Here is a 25,170-nt window from a genome sequence, read left to right as displayed (position 1 = left end):
TCTTTCAAGTCTGTTTCTGAAATTCTTTTGTAATAAGACAGCTGCTTTGAGATCCCAGGAGATTGAATGTCCTGGGAGATTGAAGAGATCTCCTACTGGCTTCTCTGTCTTGCGATTCCTGATGTCAGATTTATGTCTATTCATCCTTTGGCGTAGGGTTTGGCCTGTTTGTCCAATATAGAGAGCTGAAGGGCACTGCTGATATTTTATGGCATACACAATGTTAGAAGATGAGCAATTAAATAGGCCTGAGATGGTATGTTTGATGTTGTTGGGTCCAGTGATGGTGTTGTCTGGGTGTATGTGGCAGCAAAGGTGGTACTGGACAATATTTTTTTATATATATATTTTATATATTTCGACTGCATCAGACCAACATGGCTACCTACCTGAATCTAGGAGATACAGTCCCAGTTCCAGAATGCAAATGGAGTTTTGTCTTGAGGTCCATTTTTTTTTAATGAAGCAATGTTACGAGGCGCCCCCCCTCCACATCCCACCCTAGCTGTGTGTGGAAATGTCTTTGCCCCCAACATGGGCTCAGTCTTATGATGTAAATTGCATCATAAGTTTTGCCCAGACAGTCGCCTATGAATCCATCCATCCGTTCTGACTCAAGTTACATAAAAATGTGCTTATGCTTGGGTTCCTCAAAGTTTATGTCTGCAAGGCCTGGGGTGGGCTTGCAATCCTGCCTGCCTTGGATGCTGGTTTTTATGCTAGGATGGTAAGACAAAAGGGGTGGTCTTTCCAAGCTGAATCCCCTTCACTGTTGTTCACTTTGCCTTCCCAAACAGGTGATGAAAGCAATTAATGAAGGCTTTCGGCTCCCAGCACCCATGGACTGCCCTTCTGCCATCTACCAGCTGATGATGAGGTGCTGGCAACAGGAGAGGAGTCACAGACCCAAATTCAATGATATTGTTAGCATCTTGGACAAGCTCATCCGCGCTCCTGAGTCACTCAAGACTTTGGCTGAGTTTGACCCTCGGTACGTTCCTCTCTCCTGGGCCTCCTGCTCTCAGAATCCCTAGATATGGTTTGGGAACTGTGGTCTCCGAACATCCCCTTCCCCTCTCCAGTCCTTTGAGACGGAAGCATGTAAGAACAGTGCCAGGAAGGGGGGGAAATTCCCAGCCCATAAGCCTCCCAAGAATTCTCTCCATCCACTTGGGCTCCCTTAGACCGAACTTTAAAGAGCCGGGGTCCCCTTTTTTTGTCTTTGAAGGATCTCCATTCGCCTACCCAGCACCAGTGGCTCAGAAGGGATCCCTTTCCGAACTGTGGCCGAGTGGCTGGAATCCATCAAAATGCACCAATATACAGAGCACTTCGTGGCCGCTGGGTACAATGTCATTGAGAAGGTGGTGCAGATGACCAATGAGTGAGTGTGGCAACTTCCACTCTTCCTCCAGTTTTTCACCCCCATGCCTGCTGAGAATGCTTCTCCTGTTGTTGTTTTTTCTCATGGTCTTTCTTCTCAAGCCTTTGTTCCCCTCCTGAGAGAGGAGGTAGCTGGAGTTTCGGGTCCTCTGTGAAAAGCCAACTCAGCTGGCTGTGAACATCGTGGTCCATTTGACCCCTTCCCAGTTCACAGTAGAGAATGAGGCTGTTTACTGCTTTGATTTCCAGAGAGGAGAGAGCTCCCTTCTTTTGTCACATGACTTCACTGTTAGAATCCTGTAGGATTCATAAATTCACCTTTCCACTGTGTCGGGGCTTACGCATCTTGTTGTTGCTGCCTCTTGTTGTTCTCCCCTCTCTCTTGGGAGAGGCTGATTCAAGCCTGCACCCTATAATTAAGCCACTTTATGAGGCCGGGAAAACGAGGAGTGGCTCGTTAAAAGCAGACGGGTGCCCAGCCTCCTTGGATCATGGCAAGGGGAGTCCACACCTTCTCAGCCCGGGGATTGCTGGGAACCTTTGTGTGATATTGAAGCTGTGGCTTCAATATCGACCTCGGTTTCTTTTTTAAATGATACCTCTGCAAGAAAGATGGAGCTACTGAATGTCAAGTTATGCTGGTGGGAGTTAAAGGAATACACTCCGGATTTCACAATATTTCCCACTAACCTGGTCACATCTGTTTTCTTCCCCTTCCCAGGGACATCAAGAAAATTGGGGTACGTCTGCCAGGACACCAAAAGCGCATTGCCTACAGCCTCATGGGGCTGAAGGAACAGGTTAGCACCATTGGCATTCCGATCTAAGGTGGACAGATCCTGCTCTGTATTGGCAGCTTGCTTGCCTAACTTCAGCTACCCGGTGGCCGGGCCAAGAACCATTGGGCCATTGTACTTCCTGATACATACTTGAAGTGGAGAATTCAGGAGACCTCTCTCACCAAGGATGCCGGCTGCCAAAGAAGGAGTCGGGTGCCTGCTTTTCCACTGTGCTTCCTCAGCATAGCTCTGCGTTTTATTGCCTGGCCTCGTGACTGCTGGAAATAGTAACGCTGCGGTGCTGGAAGTTTTCAGACGAGGCATTGGGCTGTGCCGCACACTGACTGTGCGTCGCCAAGCAGATCTGCCAAAAGCCACATTTCATTCCATGTTCCTCTCTCCTGGCTTGGACAGATCCTGGGACTACTGGATGCCTGGTTCCATCCTTCCTGCCATCTGGCTCCCTTCCGTTTACAGCCCTGCAACACAGAAGACCAAAGCATCCCTAGGGCTGTCCATCCCATTGCCAGCTCTGCCATCTTGTCTCCAAGAAACCTGCAGGCCCAATGCCGTATTTATTTACCTGTTTGGAAGCCAAACCTCAACTGGTTAAGACTCTGTGGATTTTGGGAGGTGGGAGAGTTTTCTCATGCCACAGCAACATCGTTGAACGTTTTTTGGACGCTGAACAGTTGCTCTGTTCAGTCACAGATGGGCTCTTCCTTTGTTCTTCCTTTTTAATAAGCCAAACGTGGTTGGATCAAGAGTAATGCCTTGCGCAGAGTCCCCTCTGGCATTTGTGAGTTTCAGCTTTGAAGTGGTTGTGCCAAGGATGACCGAAAATGACTCTCCACAGAGTCATCTCAGTGTTTCCTGCTCTCTATTTATTCATCTTTTCCAACTGCTGCCCCTTCTCCCCGTTCCTATAATGCACTCTTGACTTATTGACAATTGTTCTCCTTCCATATTACTTCAATTTTTAATTTATTTTTTTATATTTATTGATTTTTTTTTAAAAAAAGCAAGACTTTGCTGTTAAGGGTAATCATGCACAACTTGAACAAAAAAATGTTTACCTTGTGTGCAGGAATATTTCTAGCTTTAATAAAATGTTTTTATTCTTGTTTTGTTGTGTAAACTGCATTGTATGGAATGAAATGTGAGCACATAACTCCCTTGAAGGAGCTGGCTGTTGGCCACCGTTACTAACAGGCTTCCCAAAGGCATCTAGTTGGCCATTGTGAGAATAAGATGCTCGACTAGATGGGATTTCGGCCTGATGTAAGAGCCAGTTTCACTGTTAGGGCTCACGATCCGCTTCTAGAATGTTATAGGTCCACCTCTTGCGTTGAGGTTCTTTCTCGAGTCCATTTAGGTGATGTGGAAATGTAATAAACCTTTCTTGCAGAAGAAGATGGTCACACATGGTGAACCCCATAATCTGCCACCAGCTGCTCACCCCAGCGTTCGAAACTCCCATTGTTCTAGGCGCATTTTGCGACAGGGAATTTCATTAGCGCGAGCAGTTTCTGAGCTCTGGGTACAGTATTGCGCCTAGGATTTCAGATTAAAACAGCAGAGTGGAAGGAAAAGAGGACCTTTTTGTGCCTCCCCACTTCCAGACCCTCTTAAGAATACAGTGGTACCTCAGGTTACAGACGCTTCAGGTTACAGACTCCGCTAACCCAGAAATAGTACCTCGGGTTAAGAACTTTGCTTCAGGATGAAAACAGAAATTGTGCTCCGGCGGCGCGGCGGCAGCAGGAGGCCCCATTAGCTAAAGTGGTGCTTCAGGTTAAGAACAGTTTCAGGTTAAGAACGGACCTCTGGAATGAATTAAGTACATAACCCGAGGTACCACTGTATTAGGGGGGTGGACAGGGGAAACATGGCTTTGTTTTTTGCAGACTTCAGATGGGACTAGACCATGTGAAAAACGAACTAAAGATTTTAGATGCAGTTCACTCATTTTCAGCTTTGTATTCTTGTTATTTAAAAAGTGTGCCTAGACATTCTGTTGTTGCTCCCATAATCTAGGCTTAAGGTGCCATTTAGCTCCCGGCTTCCCTATCTCTGATTCTAACACTGGGTCACCCTATATGTCAAAGTGCAAGAGCAGACAGGTTTCTGGGGTGAGGGGTTGGCAAGGGGTGGGAGTAGAGTCATCATGGTAATAATTTCCCTCTTTCTGTGGAAAGCAGGTAGGAAGAGGCGTCTCTCTCTCTCTCTCGCACGCCCCGCATTGATGACCATCCAGTGAAAAGGAGTGGCAGGAGAGCCAGGCAAAGCCAAAAAAAGAGGACTTCTTCCAATGATGCAAGATTAACTTTATTGGAAATTGCTGTCATAAGAGGTGGCTGCAGTCACTCCCTTAGGAAAAATGCAGGGAGGAGAAAGAAAAGGGTCTGCCTATGGCTATTAGCGAGGGATGCGGGTGGCGCTGTGGGTTAAACCACAGAGCCTAGAGCTTGCCGCTCAGAAGGTCAGCGGTTCGAATCCCCGCAACGGGGTGAGCTCCCGTTGCTCGGTCCCTGCTCCTGCCAACCTAGCAGTTCGAAAGCACGTCAAAGTGCAAGTAGATAAATAGGTACCGCGCCAGCGGGAAGGTAAACAGCGTTTCCGTGCGCTGCTCTGGTTCGCCAGAAGCGGCTTAGTCATGCTGGCCACGTGACCCGGAAGCTGTATGCCGGCTCCCTCGGGCAATAAACCAAGATGAGCGCCGCAACCCCAGAGCCGGCCACGACTGGACCTAATGGTCAGGGGTCCCTTTAACTTTATGGCTATTAGCAACAATGAACGAAAGTTCTGCGTTCACAGGCAGCCTTCCTCTGAGTAAAGCAGCCCTCTTAACTCTCTTTCCAAAGAGTCGTACTTTGGAATCTGCCTTCTGCTAACCAGCAGCTGTTTTCCAGCATTTCAGACAGGAGTCTCAATAATAATAATAATAATAATAATAATAATAATAAATAAATAAATAATTTATTATTTGTACCCCGCCCATCTGGCTGGCTTTCCCCAGCCACTCTGGGCAGCTTCCACAGAAACCAAAAATACACTAAAATATCACACATTAAAGACTTCCCTGAACAGGGCTGCCTTCAGATGTCTTCTGAATGTCAGGTAGTTATCGCTTTGACATCTGGTGGGAGGGCGTTCCACAGGGTGGGTGCCACCACCGAGAAGGCCCTCTGCCTGGTTCCCTGTAGCTTTGCTTCTCGCCATGAGGGAACCACTACGCTTCGCTGGGGACTGAGCCTGTGGTCTTCTGCATGCAAGGCAGATGAGATCCTCTGCTGCGGAGCTACTGCTGTCCAGGAACAAACGTCAATGCCCAGAGTGGGATAGCACCTCCTGGGTCTGCAGCTGGGTGTGGGAAACAAAATAGTTTTAAAAAGAATCTACGCATGCGAAAGCTGGCATGGTTAGGAGCTTCTCTCCGACATATTAGGCTTTGACATGAGAATAGCTGAGCTCTGCCTGGTTTCTCTCCTCCGCTCCCCCTGCTACAATCCCTCTCTTCACCATTCCCCTACTGACTTGTGTATACAAGTCAATGTGGACTGCAGGCCTTGCGTGCTAAGTCTGTGTCACTCCCTACAAGACCTGTTAGTCATGCTACAATTGTAACCCTTCATTTCATGACAATACCTGTCTGCAAAGGGTTGCAAAACAACTGTAATGTTTTAATTCCATGGTGGATGCCAACCCCAGAAGGGAAAAGATGGCAAGCATGAGAGAGAGAGAGGATACCTCTCAGGTTGCCAAGCTACAAATTAGTTCTGAATCTTTCTAGTGAGAGGTACATAGCAGCCCTGAAAACTCTGTCAAGCTGTGTCCCTTGACTTGGCTGCCAAGTGCAATCAAGCCTTTGCTCAGCCAAGGCTGCCAAACTGGTTCTTGCCTTGTTCGCTGGGATTTCCAAGAGGTGGTTGGCCCAACCAGAACGGTGGCGCATCACATTTTTGGGGATTGCAAAATGCTGGGAAACGAAAGCTCCTGTTTACAACTTGCTCAAGCCTCTGGGCTTGGTTAGGGCAAGTAAGGCCACTTGGCGCAAGGCAATGCAGGCAGCCGAGGCTGGAGTGTCATAAGCCTGTGGGAGACAACTCAGAAACTTCCAACTGGTCCAAAATGCACTGGCCAGATTACTGGCTGGGGTTCCATTTGTGTCTCCTAGAACCCCTGTTCTAAAACAGCTGCATTGGTTGCCAATTTATCTCCGGGCTCAATTCAAGGTGCTCATGCTTAGCAACTTAGGTCCCAAGTATCTGAAAGGCCACCATCTTCCCTGCAGACCCTCTCAAGTGTGAACATCAGCAGAGGTGCCTCTGTGGTTCCACCACCTTCAGAAGTTGTGAGGTGGCCTGAGAGAGGGTGTCCTCTGTTGCAGTCCCTAAGTTGTGAAACTCCCTGCAGAGGTGTGTCTGGTACCTTCATCATCCAGCTTTTCCATATGCTAAAGATTTCCCTCTTCACACTGGCCTTTTGACACCTGAGAAACAATTTTTAGGGCCCACTCCAGTTGTGATCATGACTTGTTTTAAACTGTTTTTAATGTTGCGTTTTGCGTTTTTGTAACCCATCCTAGGACCTCATGGCGAAGGCTGGGTAATAAATCTAAACACAAATGAAACAGCCAGGTGCCCTAGAGCAAGCAGGTCAGGCTGTTGCCTTTCTAGATTAAACTGTCCACTTACACTCTTTACCGGCAGTGGCTCTTGAGAGTCTCAAGCAGGGAATGGTATTTGCCATCACTTGTCACCTGCTCCTTTTAACTAGAGATGCCAGGGGATTGAACCCGAGTCCATCTGTACACACATCCAGAGAGGGAGAGAGAAATAATGCTTCCCAACATTTAGACACCTAAGAAGGTGGGGGGTTGTTGTTTAGCCATGTCCGACTCTTTGTGACCTCATGGACCAGAGCACGCCAGGCACTCCTGTCTTCCACTGCCTCCTGCAGTTTGGTCAGACTCATGCTGGTAGCTTCGAGAACACTGTCCCACCATCTCGTCCTCCGTCGTCCCCTTCTCCTTGTGCCCTCCCATCTTTCCCAACATCAGGGTCTTTTCCAGGGAGTCTTCTCTTCTCATGAGGTGGCCAAATATTGGAGCCTCAGCTTCAGGATCTGTCCTTCCAGTGAGCACGCAGGGCTGATTTCCTTCAGAATGGATAGGTTTGATCTTGCAGTCCATGGGTACAGAACAGCAATGGGTAGACAGAAAGAAGCAGCAGCAGAGACCTGGCAGACTAGTGTGGGTTGCTGCTGGAGAGGCTCAGCGATTGCCTACAGAGAACTAGTTTTATATGCATTTTTTTACTCTGAAGCCTTGAGTGAGGCATTACCTCCTAGAACAGCTACACACAATTCCCTGGGATCAACATCCCTTTGCGTGAAGGCATCCCAGGCACCATGACCTTTTTCCTTTATAGGTTTGTGGGTTCTTCTCTGACCATAGGAGTTAATGTCTTAATTGAAAGCGCCCCCCTCCCCTCTGCTCCCTTAATCTTCTCCCCACCCCCCACCGGTCAGCAACCCAATGCCCCTTCCCCTCTCCCATCCCCTTTTCATTGTTCTCCTAAACTGTCCTGTGATCCCAGCAAAAAGGATGTGGCTTGCTCTTGCTCCCTCCCTCCCTCTCTTAAGATCAAGCAGCCCATTTTCTCCAGACTCTCCTTTGTCCTCCTTCCTCTAGACAAGCAGCTCCTTTGCATTTTAATGCCTGCTTCCAAGGGAGCATGCGGCCACTAGCAATTACAGATCCCCATAACAAAGATCTAAGAGACAGAGGGAGGAGGGTTATTTTGACAGAGGGAAGGAAACACAGGCAAGGCTCCCAATGAAAAATCAGTCGACTGGCAGGCTGAAAACAGATCAATTTGTATTGGTGAGCAGACAGGAGTGTGTTTTATTCTGGCCAATATTTAAACATGCAGTGTCCCATGAAAGATGGAACAACCACCCCAGTCTTGACTGTGATTCCATCACTGTGTGGCTGGTTTCTTTTTGCCGTTGAGGTAGACCTGGATGTAGCCTCATCATAAAAAGATGGGCTTGACCACAAACCTTTACTTATGGGAATGCAAAATCAACATTTGCAGTCCCATTTGCGGGAATGCACAAAGTGCTTCAGCATATATTGAACCCAACAAAGACCAGGGTAGGAATATCAATACAGAACCTCCTCTTCTTCTTCTGCGGCGGTGATCCCTTGTAGCCGAGTAAGATTGTCTTCCACAAACACGGTTTTAACAATGAGTCTGTAAGTGACTGCAGAGACCAATTTTGGATCCACACATCCTTCCACAGTGGGGACATAGGTTCCCAGGCAGGAGTTGATCACAGTGTGGATTTGCCAAGCGTGCCTTCCTCCTAGCACGTTTCTCCCTTGCGTCCTGAGTTCGAGTGTCTTCAAAGCCCATGACCTCTTTGGTAAAGGCTGTTCTCCAACTGGAGCACTCGCAGGCCAGTGTTTCCCAGTTGTCTGTGTTTATACTACATTTTTAAAGATTTGCCTTGGGAGGGACTTCAAACCTCTTTTGTTGACCACCAGCATTACGCTTTCCATTTTTAAGTTCAGAACAGAGTAGTTGCTTTGGAAGATGATAATCAGACATCCGCACAACATGACCAGTCTCTGGTGCTCCCCACCGTGGTCATGGGGAAGGGCACCCTACTTTTAGGATCCAACTTTACTTGGTGTGGGAGGGGGGGAGGTTGGGTGAGCCCCTAGACCTGATCCAGGAGGACATCCATGCAATCAGCTTGTTTTCATGATAGGAGCTCACCTTTCTTACTAAGCATCATGTTATGGCTTTCTGAGTCGCATCCAGCAGTGCACCTGGCTACGCTCACTCCCACGTGCCTTTGGCACCACGGAGGGCACAACCTGAAATACCTGCAATGTTGCCAGGAAAGAGGCTTCTCCTTTCTGTACAAAGGACAGTGGGACGCAGTTGCCATCCAGCTAGGTGCCATCCAACTTGTACTACCACTCCAGAATGTAGGGTTGCCATATTTCACACCGTGAGAATCCGGAACTCTTTTTGGCGAAGTTTTGCCCAAAGTTGTTGAGCTTTTTGGGCAAAATTACTAAACCAAAAAAAAGTTTTTGAGCAGACATGGGCTGCCATACATCCAGATTTGCCCAGACATTTCCAACCAGACACTGCTACTGACTGCAGTATTCTGCATGAAGGTAAAGGTAAAGGGACCCCTAACCATTAGGTCCAGTCGTGGCCGACTCTGGGGTTGCAGCGTTCATCTCGCTTTATTGGCCGAAGGAGCCGGCGTACAACTTCCGGGTCACGTGGCCAGCATGACTAAGCCGCTTCTGGCGAACCAGAGCAGAGCACGGAAACGCTGTTTACCTTCCCACCGGAGCAGTACCTATTTATCTACTTGCACTTTGACGTGCTTTCGAACTGCTAGATTGGCAGGAGCAGGGACCGAGCAACAGGAGCTCACCCCATCGTGGGGATTCGAACCGCCGACCTTCTGATCAGCAAGTCCTAAGCTCTGTGGTTTAACCCACAGCGCCACCCTCATCCCACAGTATTCTGGATAGGTCTGGGGAAATCCCAATGTACGGCAATGCTATAGAATGGTAACGGTGATGACCCATAGGATGGGCTTGGTTTGCACACCAATGTTAAGAAGAGCCTAGCTGCTGGATCAGAACAAAACACTCATGTAGTCCAGGTTCCTGCAGTGGCCAAAGAGATGGTTTCCAGGAAGCCCATAAGCAACACATGGAGGCGACAGTCTCCTTGCTCCCCGCCCCCCCCCCCACTACTGCCCATCACAAATAGTATTCAGTGGCATATTGTCTCTGAAACTAAAGGTTCCACTTAGGCCTCCTCCATTAATTCATTATTTACCATAATGAATAAGGCAGTCACAGGCCATCACCACATCCTGTGGCACTGAATTCCATAAATTATATGTTGGATGAAGAAGTATGTTCCTTTGTCTGCCTTGACTCTATTACCAATTTAACTGGGTAAGCCCAATGTCTAGCGTTATGGAACAGCGGGTGGGGAGGCTGCGGCTCTGTGACAAGAGCACATGCATTGCAAGCAGAAAGCTCCAGGTTCCATCGCTGACAGGTAAGGCTGTGAATGTCCCCAATCTTAAACCCTGGGGAGTTGCTGCCAGTCAGTGTAAACAATACAGAGCTAGATAGACCCATGTTCTGTAGGCTGCTTATGATGTGACAAGTCCCAAGTTCCTAGACAAGTCCTGATCTATACGGGGAAGAGTGGCTCTGGGAATTTGCATATTTGCCTTCCAAAGGTCCCAGGTTCAGTCCCTGGTAGGGTCTCCAGGCAAGGCTGGGGAAGAATCCTGAAACCCTGGAGAGCTGCTGACAGCCAGTGCAGACAATACTAGTGTGGTGTAGTGGTTAAGAGTGATAGACTCATAATCTGGTGAACTGGGTTTGATTCCCCGCTCCTCCACATGCAGCTGCTGGGTGACCTTGGACCAGTCACACTTCTCTGAAGTCTCTCAGCCCCACTCACCTCACAGAGTGTTTGTTGTGGGGGAGGAAGGGAAAGGAGAATGTGAGCCACTTTGAGACTCCTGAAGGGGAGTGATAAAGCGGGATATCAAATCCAAACTCCTCTTCTTCTTCTTCTACTAAGAGACCAATGGTCTAACACAATGTTAGACAGCTTTCTGTGTTCTGTCTGCTTCTTCCTGAAAACCTGCCTTGGTGCAAGAGTCTTCTAAAGTCCTTTGGCAGCCACACACACAGAATGCCTCAGATTCCATTGTGTGGCTTTGGCCACTTCTAGAGCTCTGAGTTTCTACAGTAAAAGGTTTTGTTGGTTTTTTTGTTTAAATTGCCTGTCACAATTGGTCAATTCTCAGTCCTCTGTTATTGTTGCTATTTTTGATGTACCGAGTTGGGACACGGCAAAACTTCCAGAACTCGCTTCATTTCCCTTCCCATCCTCTCCAAAAGGGAAAGGGAAGAGACCCAGAGACCTGCACGGGTCACTTGGCACAAAAAAAGCAGCTTGGAAGCGCAGTGACCCTTTCAAACTGAGAAAAAGCAGTTAGCATGAGAGCACGTTCAGCTTGGCTGAAAAGGAGGCCAAACAATACCCCGCCATTCCCTTGGCATGTGGCACAGCAGGCTCTGGGTGCTCAGCCACTGAGCTTCTAGATGCCATAGATTGGCAAAAGGGCCTTGTTTTAGCTGAGAGTGGGAGCAATTAATGGTCTGATCCTGCATCAAGCATTTATGGTATCTGTGTGGTTTTTATGATGAATCGGACTGGCAAAACAACATAGGAAGTACACACCTGAATGTGCATGTGGTGGCACTAAGGCCAATGAGACTGAAAAATGTCACTTGCAACCACTGATTCTGCACACTATATTGCCTAGCAAATTCGGCTAACAAACTGTAGGACAGGCATCATGTCTGTGGCTCCATCTCCTTTTAAGCTGCACTTTTTCCCATACCTTCCTCTCTAGGTAAAAGTGAACAAATCATTATTATTTTAAGGTAAGTCAGGCAACAGTTGCTGACAGTACTGTAGGTATCATGAAGTTTACATCGGGAGCAGCCAGCTGAGTCTCAAGGGATTTTATTTAAGGCGAAAGATGCAGCCACGTTTAAAATGCAATTTAAAATGTCTATATAAGGGCGGGCACACCTTGGTTCGGGGTCTTCCTCCTGCGTGTGAAGGGGGCACCCTGTTGCAACAGTTCTATATAGATCAGGCTTACTAGCTGCTTTGCTTCTCAATATTCTCTGATTGGCCTCTGTTCTTTTCTCCGACCGATGGAGAACCTGCAAAGGACTCTATAAGGGCTCTTGTGTCCCCTGTAAGGGAATAAGGGCAGATTTTCATTTATTACAATGTCAATCACTGTCTCCACTTGAACACCAACATTTAACTCCTCAGGGCTTAACCACGGGCCCTTTCTCCATTTGTCCTGCAGCCTTTATAGATCTGTGATTGCTACAGACATGTGAACCATGATGCAAAGGCATGGGAGCACCAGCTGCAAAGATGGGTGCCAGGCAGACCAGCTGTGGTTCTTCGTTTCCGCGGTCAGCAAATGACACGCTGGAAGTAGCAGCTTTTATGAGTCTCCCCAGGGCCTGGGAGTCTTCATGGATTCCATTCCTTTTTCTCTCTCTCTCAGCCTTGCCACTGACCTTGTTGGGAGTCACATGCTCGCTTCCCTTCTGGCTGAGTCATGTATACCCTTGGGTAAAATGGGTCTAATCCAACCGCACCATCTCCTTTCTAAACTCTGTCTGTAAAGTGCCTCCAGTAACTGGGATTAAAAACTTTGCACAGATATATGTTTCCATCATTCGCAATTAACTGCGCTGGCAAGGGCACCACAATTGGAATTCCAGAGCTGAGAACACCAAGAAGGCGGTGGAAAAAGAGACTGGCAGGTATGCAAAATGGCTGGTGTTGCACAGAGCATAAAATGCAATCTCACCTATCACCCTATCTGACATCATTGTTACGAGCGCACAGACCTGCCTTATATTATTGGCCCATTTACCCCAGCCTTGTCCATTCTGAGTAGTAATAGGTCTCTGAGGTCCAGGCTGAGAAAACCCTTTTTCAGCTTTGCAATCTCTTTAGCTCTAGGCTACGAAGGGGGAAATTCCTTCATTAGACCGTTGTTATGAGATTGTTCCTCTCCCCCAACAAAGTAGAAAAGGTATCCATGGAACAGTTTATTTAGAAACTGCTGGACTTCTCCAAAAGACTCCTGGGAATTGTAGTTTGTTAAGGATGCTGGGAATTATAGCTCTGGAAGGGGTAAACCACAACTCCCTGGATTTGCTGGGGAAAGCCATGTGCTTTAGATGTATGGTGCATATGCAGCCCTAGTCTTGCTTTGAAGATTGCAGTGGGTGCCAGAGATAACCTGAGCAAGGACATAAGGTAAAGGTACCCCTGCCCGTACAGGCCAGTCGTGTCCGAGTCTAGGGTTGTGCGCTCATCTCACTTAAGAGGCCGGGAGCCAGCGCTGTCCGAAGACACTTCCGGGTCACATGGCCAGCGTGACAAAGCTGCTCTGGCGAACCAGCACCAGCGCAGCACACGGAAACGCCGTTTACCTTCCCACTATAAAGCGGTACCTATTTACCTACTTGCACTTTAGGGGTGCTTTCGAACTGCTAGGTGGGACCGAAAGACGGGAGCTCACCCCGCCGCGGGGATTCGAACCGCCGACCATGCGATCGGCAAGTCCTAGGCACTGAGGTTTTACCCACAGCGCCACCCGCGTCCCTTTCGAGCGAGGGCATAGTACTCTTTAATCAAGTTCTAGGGCAAACACTCAGTTCTGCAGCATGTCAGGTCATCATCAGTATCTGAACATATGAGGAGGTGCCATATTTCAGTAGCAGCATGGATGTGCTTTGCATCTCGAAGGTCTCAGGTTCACTCTTGTTGGGGGGGGCCTAAGAACCACTGTGCACACTTCTCCCAAGCCTCAGCTTCCAGCATTGCACAGCTAAGACAGAAACTTCTTCTTCCACAGGCCTCACCTGTCGTTTGCATAACAGGTTTCTTTCAGGGGTGGGGAATGTTATTACTGGAGCCAAATGCATCTTGAGTGATCACTTGCTTCATGACAGTGACCCAGATAACCTACTGTAATCAGTCTCATTAATCGATTAGTCCCATGATGCCCCCGGGGAGCAAATGCAGATTAGCAGTAAATTGCTTTCTCCAAATCTAATTTAAATTGAAGCACGCTGCTCTCTGTAATTGGGAGTTTCTGCAGGGATTGAAGCATGAAGGAAAGCTTCCTTTTCTTGAAGAAGGGAGAGAAAGGAAGCAGAGCAGCCATCCCCCTGGGAATGGGCAGACTGGGTGGAGGGGGGATCTGTGCAAGGAACTGTTTGATTTGGGTCATTTCCCAGTGCGGGGAGGAGGGAGGGCATAGCAAAGGCCAGCTTGATCACCAGGGGGAAACCGTTGCCCCGGGAATCAGAAGCACAAAGGACAGTGGAACAATCTCTTGCGGAGCTCCAAAGTCAAGGTTGAGCACCTATAAATGGACAACGCTAGCTGGCACGTAGAGGGTTCAAGCCTTGAACAATGGCTGCTATGCACACTGCCGCAACCTCCTTTTGTTCATTCACCTTCCCAACTTGGCACCTATCCATGTGCCTGTGACTCATCCCCATGGCTCGTGCTCCCTGGAGGCTGGCGCCTTGCTGGTGCAATTTGTCCCTTTTTATTTCCCTGGCTTTTCATTCTTCTGGGGCTTGGGGAGAGCCTTGGGGATTGTGGCACCTTGTTTGCCCACTGAGTGGGCCTGGTGTGAGGGCACATCCCATGGAATAAAGCAGTCATTAAACTGTCCTCAGAAAGAGGAGATGCTCCCTGAAAAGGTTTTGCAAAAGTGTGAGCCTGTGAACTAAACATGCTTTCTTTTTTGAGAGTGGGTGGATAAAGGAGCCATCGTTATTCCATACTATGTTCACATTAGCAACCCTAAATACCTTGAAAACGGGTGTACTGGTGGAGAGAAAACCACAACCCGCTCATGGGAAGAGTCAGAGTTCTGAAGCAAGGAGGACTGGTTTCCTCTATTCACACTGAAATGTAATGTAGATTTAAAACTGCTTTTGTCTCTGTCGTTGTTACTTGTGGCAGATACAACAATGATAAAATAATTTTTAAAAACAACAACTAAATACCGTTTAAATGCATTACAAAAACATTCTCAACCAGTGAACTCCAGGTCACCAGGAACATGCCTGGGAATGTTTTAAAAATCCATCAAATTGCCTGGGAATGTTTTAAAATTTTTCCTGAAACTCAATGATGAGACGACACACCTCACTAAGGAGGGCATTCCACAAGGAGGGAACTGCCACTGAGAAGGCCCTGTCACAGGGAGGCTGTTGGAGGCGGAACCAGGGATTTTCTGTATGCAAAGCACATGCTCCAGTTACTCAAGGTGTGCACCTCCCCATAGGGTTCCCCATCCTTATCACATGCATATTTGCTCAATTCAGGGGCAGGTATCTCTGCTACACAGGCCTCCACACCCACAGAGCCACAAAACTGCACAAACAAAGCATCTTGACACCAAAAGCAGCCAACAAATTCTGGCCTTTAATGCAGCAGCAGCTGACTTGCAACTACACTTGGACCCCAATGGCTCAGGCTGCCTCCTTGTTTTCTCCAAGCACAGGCCTTGTCCATTTGACTTCTGCATGTAGAACAGAGCATCCCACTGCTCCCCCATCGCTGCTTCCATCCTTTGACCTTTGCCTGACTCAGCCCTGCTCTGCTAGCCACAGGGCTTATGGCCCTGGCAGCTGCCTGGCCTTCAGGAATGTGTCAGCAGAATTCCATTTACAAGAGAGATTTACAAGGGGGCCTCTTCCTGCTGAGGATTCACAGAGGGCCGCAGTCTTTGGGGAAAATGGAGACAAGAGGCACACAAAAGCACCTTCCCCCTCCCAGACATCCCCACAGAGAGGGCCCCTGTTTCCTCCTTACAATAGGGTATGATGCCACTGCAGTCCTGCTCACAACAAACTGTTTCTTCCAACTGGGCTGCTGCTGCCCCTCCCTTCACAAGAGACCCTCCCTATGTCCCCATGACCAATTACTATACTGCCTAACTCCATCTCTTGCACGTAGACCTGAACATCCTTTCCTTAAAGTTCTCCCAGTAGTCTCCCAGGTGGGTTGCTCTGTTAGTCAAGTGCTGGGGTCAGCAAACTTTTTCAGCAGGGGACCGGTCCACTGTCCCTCAGACCTTGTGGGGGGCCAGACTATATTTTTTTTGGGGGGGGGAATAATGAACAAATCCCTTTGCTCCACAAATAACCCAGAGATGCATTTTAAATAAAAGGACACATTCTACTCATGTAAAAACACGCTGATTCCTGGACCATCTGCGGGCCAGATTTAGAAGGCGATTGGGCCAGATCCAGCCCCTGGGCCTTAGTTTGCCTACCCATGGTTCTTCATAGTTAGCAAAAATTTACCTTCCTGCACCACCAGCAGTCTGCAGTCGAGGTCTCCCTGCGCAAAGCCCAATATGCCATCTTTAGAAGAGGGCTCTGGAGACTTAGAATTACCGTAGATCTGCTATTCTAGGGCTCAGTAACTTGGACTAGCTCTGGTCAACCCTGCCTGTTGAACAAAGTGTCTATAAATGCACAACACAACTCTTTCAAAGTCCTGGAAACTTGGGGGGGGTGGGAGGAAGTGGTTCAGATGTTTTAGGTTTCTTTCGGGCGTGAGGAGCACTAGGCTTCAAGCTGATTGCAGTGGGAGACGGAGCGATTCCCAGGTTGCCTCATTAATTACAGCAGTAGCATATTTCCTTCCTTTGCCTCTGGCAAAGGGCCAGTGCAGAGGCTCATGTGTCTAGTTTGGCCAACAAGCTTTTCCCCACCACACACCCCAAAAGCTGCCATGGCTCTTTCAGATGCCTCCATATCCAGACATTCCATTTTATAGGCAGGATTGTTGGGCCTCATTTTGTGTGTCAGCCACTGGGCATCTCAACGGGAGCTGATGAGCCAAAGCTGAATCTGGAGAGCTTACAAGGCGATGGCAATGCAATGGAGACCCAGAGAAAACAACAGGAGGAGCTACAGTACAAAGCCCATCGTTTTTTGCTACCTGAAGCCCCAGCAGATGTGTCCTTAGAGAGATGGTGAGGCAGTTCAGCTGCCTTCAGAACAGAACTACTACAGGAAATTCCTTAAATGCAGAGAAAGAGAAAGGAGAGGGAGACAAGGAAGAATACATAGGGTAGAAGGAGAACCAGAACCAAAACCAAGACAGGCACTTCTCTTTCCATTTGCCAAGCCCGAGGCTCTCTGGCTGTCAAGTGTTATGAGGCAGCAACTGGGGAAGCAGGTTGGCACATCTCTCCAGGGCACAGACATACTCCCAGGGCACTGTAGTGGCTCAGCCCAGCAAGAAGAGTTACTGAGGCTTCCTGTTCAGTCTGGGATTTGCCTTGGAAAGGGTGGTCTTGACTGCCCCAGCCCTACTGAACCTGTTCTTTCTATGTTCCTCTGGTAGTGAACTCCCTCTCAGTGGCTGCCCATGCAGCAGCTCTGCGGCTGAACAGCAGGACCTCAAGTGTCAAGTCCCATTTTCACTCATCTGGGCATCAAGATTTCAACTTCAGCAGCTGTTTTCAGGCCACCAACTTGAACCTATGTGGAATCAGGGGAAGAAATAGGCTGGTCTAGTCAACCATAATCAAAACATGTTTCCTCAGTTGTTAGTGATCTAGCTTACTCATCTACAATATCAATATACCCAGTTTTACTTGACACAGAACGTGAGTAACTATTTTCCTGTTTTGAATGCTAGACGGTCTAGTTTTACCATCCAACACCAACCTAACTATGAAAGCTCTGTGCAGTTGATAGAGTAATCTGATGTCAGCAAGTCACAGCATATCTGGAGGTCAGGAGCATTTGTCACATTCTGCTGTCACTTGCAGAATATTATGGGATGAACAATGGTATGGTTAGGGGGCGATCCCTGCTCACAACTCAGTGCTGCTGGAAATGCCCTTAGATTGCATCTAATATCTAAGAGGTGCAAACTTTCACAAACTGTGCTGCAAGGCATTCTACACATGCTCAGAGGCGTACAGCCTTATACATAAATCCTTCACAGTTCTACAATTGGCCCCTGTTCCCTATTTGTGAGGCAAGGCAGATTGCAAGAAAAAGAGCCCTAGCTCCCTTCCGATTTAATGATGCATTTTGATGTGGTTGCTAAGAGGTGCCGTGCGGCTGGCGGATGGGATCAGGAGGGTGGCTGTTTACAAGCTTGCACTATTAACATTTCAGGTTTTCCAGGGATGTGTCCTGGAATTCTAGTCTAGTCCCAAGGAGGAGCCGTCCTTGGCCCAGGCTCAAGTTAAGCCCTGTTTGCAGCTCCAGGTATACATCTCACTCTCTGACTTGGCAGAGTCAGCGTGGCAGGAAGAAAGGGTCAGATCAATTTATATTCATCTCATCCAGTCTGATCTTCCAAAAACATTGCATGAACTTCCCCCTTCTTTTTAATAGTTCTCTATACTTGCCAATCATTTACTCATGCAGCCACATTCTCTGCCCAGGATGGAGCCGGTGCCAAAATCGTTCCTTTTTGTTTTGCGGTACCTTGCCACCAGCTCCACTGCTGGCACCCTGCCCTGCCCTTCCCCTACCAACCCTCACCCTGTTTCTGAGGAGCAGCCACACACGCCAGAGCTTGTGCCCACAAAGGAGGAGGCTGCCAGGCGCCTGCCTTGTCAGGAGGAGTGATGGGTGTTCGAGTGATGGGTGTCATCTGAGAATGCCAACCACACTGCGGGGGAAGCAGGGACACATTTGTGTGTGTGTGTGTGTGTGTGTGTGTGTGTGTGTGTGTGTGAAGGAGTTCCTTCAAGGTGCTCACTAACACCTGCCTGCCAACTTTTGAAAGACTATAACCCCCCCCACTACTTTGCCCACAAAGTGATTTATTTCAGAAATCAAGATTTTAATTTTTTTTTTTAAAAAATGTATTCAGCTGTTCTAAATAAGGAGCTTAAATGTATAAACTAATTTATTCCACCCTGTTAGTAAATTCTCATCTGAGCACCTCCTGTTTGTCTTAAGAGAAACTATAGCAAGACACTTTCAAGAATGCAGTTCACCTCCTCTCAAAGCCCTTCAGCTTATTTTCAAACAAAAGCAAGCAGCTTCCCTGCATCTTGGCTGCTGGATAGCTATGGTCTGTTTAATCTGGCAAACTCACACAACTGCAAGAACGGGTGCAGGTGGTTTAGAGGAGGGTATTTATGACACCAGGCTGGTGACTTTGAAGATCTGATGCTAGGGGGAAAGGCGTCAGATGGCATCACAATTAATTTGGCTTTCAGCTCAATACCATTCAATTTGTAAGGGTTGGACAATTCTCACTCTATCCTGCTCCCACAAGGCACTTGTGAAAATCAAGATAGGGTTTTATTGTGACCTGCCCTGTAATAGGGCAGGGAAGAAAGTTGCACTGCCTTGTCTGGGTCAAGGCATATTGCTCTCAATTACGAACCCATTAAGATGGCGCCAGCCCTACAAAATGAAACAGAAAGATAATAATGCCGCTCCGTTTGACCACAGCACAAGGACAGGAGGTTCTTTCCAGCCCCAGGTGAGTCACCTTGTTGGCCGTATCAGGTTGAAGCGTATTTGCACGGAGGTGGGTGGGGAGCTTTTGACTGCATTCTTGTCCGGCCACCGCCCCGCCAATTCCAGGGAGTTCTTTGATAAGGCAGAAAGAGAGCGGAAGGAAGTTTGAGGTGGCACTGTAGGTTTCCTCACACACACCCTTCTCCTCCAGTGGGTGAGGGGATGCCCCTTCCAGTTGGCAGGCGGCCCAAGAGGTTCCAGATCTGATAAGAGGCATTACTCTCATAAAAAGGCCTCAGTGAGATTAGCTGAGGGCAGAGCAATTGTGATAGCTAGAAAGATCAAAGCAACTGGCATATGGCCAACAGAATAAGCAGCTATTAGACCAGCGCCACTCCCCACCCCTAAACAGTCATGAGGAAGTGCCCAAGGTTGCCCCTTGCTGACTCCCAGCACAGCCACCGATTGTCTCCAGCGTTTTGGAATAGGAAATAGGTGCTCCCTGTCTTAAGCTGCTACACCAATTATGAATGTTAATCTATCTAGAGTTATGCATATTTTATACAGTTAAAATATGGCATTTGGGGTGGCGCTGTTCTCGAAGTGACGTGGGAGCTTCTTTAAGTTTGTACATTTTAAATATTTGTATACAGATGTAGACTCTGGAACATTTCCTTCCTCCCCCGCCCCTCCCTTTAAAGCAAAAAAACAATAAAAGTCATTGTGATTCACCCAGAGTCACAGGTATACTGCGTGAGAGATAAATGTACACACATTATACAGGTAGATAAATAAACAGAATGGGATGTAGTGAAGCCAGGCTGCAGCTGCAGCCCACACACCCAGGGAAGCGTTAAAAGGTTCTTCTCTGTTTACCCTAATCTGCCAGAACAACTCATCCGGCACTGTTGTCCTCCAGCTGTGCTGTGGCTTTAGAGCAGGAAAACTATGTGATCTGACTCTTTCATTAAAAGGCACAGAAAGCATTCTGCACTGCGGCCCCTAGGTGTGGCCGAGTTACTCAAAGCCACTCCATCTCAACAGCTGTGCTTCATTTCAAACCATTAAACTCAGGGAATAGGAACTACTGTCTTCTCTGGTGACCGCTTGCCGGTTTGGAAACCCATCCAACCAAACGACACCTAATAACACCGCGAAGGCACATTCCCTGCTTCCTGGCTCTACCCAAAAGGGGAACAAAGCAGGAGGAGGGGACAAGGGGAGAAAGAGTCCGTGTCCAAATATGAGTTGGACCAGCAAGGGATGCCAACATTTGCCACATTTTCTCCCTCATGGATGTTGTTGGTGCATCACACAGGAAAGCACTGGCACAAAGCTGGTGAGGGCGCAAAAACCTTGTGGTCAGCTGTTGTCCACGCAGCACCTCTCAGGTCAATTTGGAGCTTCTCTTGTCATGTGGGGTCTCTCTGGGGTGCTCCACCCCATTCTCCTCTTTTCTGCAGTCTTGAGATTGCGGAGGCAGCAGGGGGAGGTGCCTGGCTTTCGCCTTTCTCTGTCTCTCTGTCCACCCTTAGGTGGGTCTTCTTCAGAGCTTGTCCACACATGCATGTTCTCTTTGGGGTCCACAGTGCCCCAGTTCTCCATTTTGCACTGTTGGGGTTGAGGGCCTGAGTTTCTGATGGGTCTTGAGGCATTCCTGTAAACACAGCAAAGGAGATACATATAGTTAAGGCTGGCTCAAATGAAGAGGCAAGGATGCAAACTAGGCAACTGCTTGAGGTACTAAAATCCCAGGGGCACCTGCTTCAGCTAGGTAAATATACTGGAGAGAGAGAGAGAGAGAGAGAGAGAGAGAGAGAGAGAGAGAGAGAGGCTTTATCCACTATCACAAAACATGCTTATGTGGATTCCAAACTACATTAGAGATTGTGCCCAGTGATTGGAGCTTTGTGCTTTGTCCACATTGCCTAAATACAGAACACAGCAGTGTGATGATAAAAAGGTAAAGGTAAAGGGACCCCTGACCATTAGGTCCAGTCGTGACCAATTCTGGGGTTGCGGCACTCATCTCGTTTTACTGGCCGAGGGAGCTGGCGTTTGTCCGCAGACAGCTTCCGGGTCATGTGGCCAGCATGACTAAGCCGCTTCTGGCGAACCAGAGCAGCGCATGGAAATGCCGTTTACCTTCCCGCTGGAGTGGTACCTATTTATCTACTTGCACTTTGACGTGCTTTCAAAATGCTAGGTGGGCAGGAGCAGGGACCAAGCAACGGGAGCTCACCCCGTCCCGGGGATTCAAACCACCGACCTTCTGATCGGCAAGTCCTAGGCTCTGTGGTTTAACCCACAGCGCCACCCGCATCCCTAGTGTAATGATAAAGGTGCTTAAATAAAGAAAAAATATGTAAACACCATGAGCAACTGAATTCATCAGCATTTAATGCACAATTATTAGGCTGCTCAGGAGGTGGGTAGGGAGCAGAATTTTACCTTGTGTAATTCACTGAGGGCAACCAAAAAGTGAAACAAAAAAACCCCCACAGCTGCAACCTTCATGTGACATGTGAACAAGGGGTAACTTGAAGAGACCTGAGGGAGACAAAGGGGGCATGCTAGATCCCATGCTAAGGATTAGGGTGGATTCACAGCCATAGACTCCTGCAAACACTTGTATCGTGTGTTTTTTTCTCTGCCTTGATTCTCCCAGTCTTCTCTAAAAAAAACCAACACATTACAGAAACCTGGCAGCTGTGAAACACCTCCCCAAACTCCCCAGTATTATTCACCTCTTCAGCTGAAACACACTTCTCCCAGGCTAGCAGACAGCCATAATCTACACTGAGAGCCTGTGGTCAACAGCTATAAAAATCCATGCTGTAAATCTGCCACAGTCGGGCATTGCTATCTCTAAGGTTTGTTCAGGAGATTTTGAAATAATCCCTTAGTGAGACATCAGGTTCCTGTAGGTGATGACACAGGGTTTCTATAACCAGAGTTTCAGGCTGTTCTCTAACCAGCTATAGACATGGGCCTCCCATTGTTCCCTCCCTTTGCTCTTCTGTTTTCTTCTCTTAGCTGTAATTTTTGGTCTTTCCTTATTTATGTTCCTACCTTGACAGTGGTAGGCCTTTCCCTTTCCCCTCTCAGCTCCCCCCACGCCCCCATATAGTCAACATAGCTATTAAGTGGTTATAAGGAATGATGGTGAAATGGAGACTCCGTCTTAAGAAGTTGTGTTACACTGAATACCAGTTGCAAGAGCATGAGCAAAGACTACTGTGTTCAAGCCTGGCTTGTGAGCTTCCTAGAGGGAGCTGGCTCTGTGGAGAAACAGAGCAGTGGGTCAGATCCAGCAGGCCTCTTCTTTTGTTTTCAATGCCAGGAAACAACAGAGGGAACTCGTCTAGGCCTGAACTGGAATTTTTTGCTTTCCACTCCCAGGGCCTTCATGCTAACTGCCCCTTTCCAAAATGCCCTATAAACATACACTATAAACACTTAATGCACACCCATGTACTACCTGTTCCGTTCCACCTTAAAAGGAACAGGCATGACTGTTGTGTGTCACATGCCTGTTTACTTCCAGCACATGTCTGCTGGGAACTTCCGTTTGTATATTGCTTTTGCTGTTTTGCTGGACACGAAGGGAAGCAGACATGTTTTTCCTTTGTTCCTGAACTATGCTGAATAAATTGCTGTAAATAACACTTACACATGTCTCTGTCCGCCGCTTCTGTTGTGAGGATTTATTCACTCTGCTGATAAGAGCGTGCACAGCTTCTGAACATTTTGGAGGCTCGTGTCGCCGATTGATGCTGCTCCAGGAACAGGAGTTCGCCCGGCTGCCGGCCAGTGGCTGGAGCCAGCTGGGGGCCTGCCAAATGCCCCCGTCTCCCCGGCAGTATCCCAACACTACCATCGCCTGAAATGGATCATAGAAACCAATTCTGACAACCCAAAAATTCTCAAAGGGCCATGCCTGCCAACCTTAAATTCACAGCAAGTGGCAAGGGCCCCGAGCGGAGCTCAAACACAGAGCTGCTAGCCCAGGGCTACAAGAAACACAAGTGGGAAGGAGGGTGGGTTGTTGGACTCATACCCTGCTTGACAGCTTCCTATGCACATCTAGTGAGCCACTGAGGGAACAGGATGCTGGACTAGGTCGTCTAACTTGGCAGGGCTTTTTTCATGTCCTTATTACTATTTTTATTATTTATTAAATTTCTATGCCACCTTTCATCCGAGGATCACACATGTGCAAGCTGCTGCCATTCAGTGAATTCAGCTAGCTCAGTATAAGGCAGCTTCTTAGGTTCCTAATGGAAAACTGGTTAGAAACAAACCAAATGAAATTCAGCAGAGACAAATGTAAACTTCTGCATCTTAGGCACACACAAAAACCCAAATACACGGGTACAGGATGAGGGAAACCTGGTTTGGCAATAGAACATGTGAGAAGGATCCTGGGATTGCAGCTGATCACAAGCTGAACATGAGTTAGCTGCGTAATGTGGCAGCAAAAAAAGGCTAATATGATTTTTAGTCTGCATTAATAGTTTCCAAGTCACAAGAAATAACTTTGTTCTGCAGTAGTCAGGCTCATCTGGAGTGCTGGGGACGGACGGGACCACACACTCAAGAAGGTTGCTGACAAATAGGAATTGGTTCAGGTAAGGGCCTGCTGGCCAGTGGCCTACCTAGTCCAGCATCCTGTCTTTACAATGACCTACCTCATACCTGTGGGAAACCCGCAAGCAGGACTGGGGTGCAACAGCAGCACTCTCCCCACCTGTGAGTCCCAGCAATAGCCATGTAGTTCTTATGAGAAGGAGCTGGGATGACAAGGCCCCTCTCAACTGCATGATAAAGCAGCTCATTCAGAAATGCTTTAAATAAAACCTCAGAATGATCTGGGAAGTGAGGCGTCATTGTTTGTCTCTCCCAGCTTCTAGCAACTCAAGAGGTTTCAGAACATGCTGATCTTGACATTGTTGGCCAAACTAATTTCTAGTTAATGATGAACATGGAAGGAAGGATTAGGAGGGTTTTGTGTGTTTTTTTGCAGTACAACCTAGGACAGGAAGAAGACTGTCCAACTGAAAACACAAGGAATGCAAGCAGGGCCCTTCTGGCATTATGCTAGCTGTTAATTATGTCCTGTTTTTGCCCACATTGCTATGGATTTTAAGATTTGCAGATTCCATGGTGCACAACCCTACAATAAGCTGAGCTGGTCTGTCTTGCATCCAAGTTATTTTGTGCCCAGATCCAGAGGTTTTTCCTACAAGACGTCTGTCTGAAGCTACAACATGGTCAGTTTGCCAATGTGTCCAGAAGAGCCATTAACTCAAGTTGACTGCAGAACAGCCATGCGCCTGCACCACTAAAGGTGCATTTTTAGGGGAAGTTAACAATCTGATGTGCATCACAGTATGAGTAGAAGCTGCTGCATGTCTGGGGATGAAATCATGGGGCTCACCAAACTGGTTGTGCTACTGAAATTCACAGATTTCATATTTCTGCAAATGGAAAAGGGGGGAAAGGAAATACCGTACATAAATCAAGTGGGTTCGCACTCCACAACGGAGAATGTGGGAAAATGCTACAGCTACTGCACTTGCTTTCTCCACCCCCAACTCTGACAGTGCTATCACTTCTGAAAATGGGACGAGGATGCTAGTCTTGAGATCCAATTACAACATGCAACAGGAATTGCCCTCAGGGTCTGTGGCAATCTCAAACTCATGAAAGACAAGGAGCCATGCTTGATAGGTGACTGCAGCTCATTTCAGCTAAATTATAGAAGTGAGCAGAGAAAAGCTTCCCAAGAACCTTTTCTTCCTGTGGAAAGAACCTTGGTGTTCCAGAGATCTTTCCCATCCTGCGTAATCCTGACCTGCCTTG

The 25,170-nt window shown here is 47.9% G+C and overlaps 2 protein-coding genes across 3 annotated transcripts in view; both read left to right on the top strand.

Annotated features, from left to right (window-relative positions):
* EPHA2 (EPH receptor A2) overlaps positions 1-3,286 on the top strand; it is a 33,932-nt gene extending 30,646 nt beyond the window's left edge. Inside the window, exons 15-17 of one of the 2 annotated variants that reach the window (XM_083514629.1) lie at positions 798-991; positions 1,229-1,384; positions 2,105-3,286. In XM_083514629.1, coding sequence (XP_083370755.1) covers positions 798-991; positions 1,229-1,384; positions 2,105-2,210 — 456 coding nt within the window. In that variant the 3' untranslated portion in view covers positions 2,211-3,286. The remainder of the gene's footprint in view (positions 1-797; positions 992-1,228; positions 1,385-2,104) is intronic. The other variant, XM_083514630.1, reaches the window with a different exon arrangement.
* Positions 1-25,170, top strand: part of LOC310712084 (uncharacterized protein) — a 142,356-nt gene that overhangs the window by 84,378 nt on the left and 32,808 nt on the right. The window lies entirely within an intron of this gene.

Source organism: Podarcis liolepis (assembly GCF_965112155.1).
Source record: "Podarcis liolepis genome assembly, chromosome: 7".
NCBI lineage: Eukaryota > Metazoa > Chordata > Lepidosauria > Squamata > Lacertidae > Podarcis > Podarcis liolepis.
The sequence above is the reverse complement of the archived record's forward strand: the minus strand, read 5'-3'. Positions and strand labels throughout refer to the sequence as shown.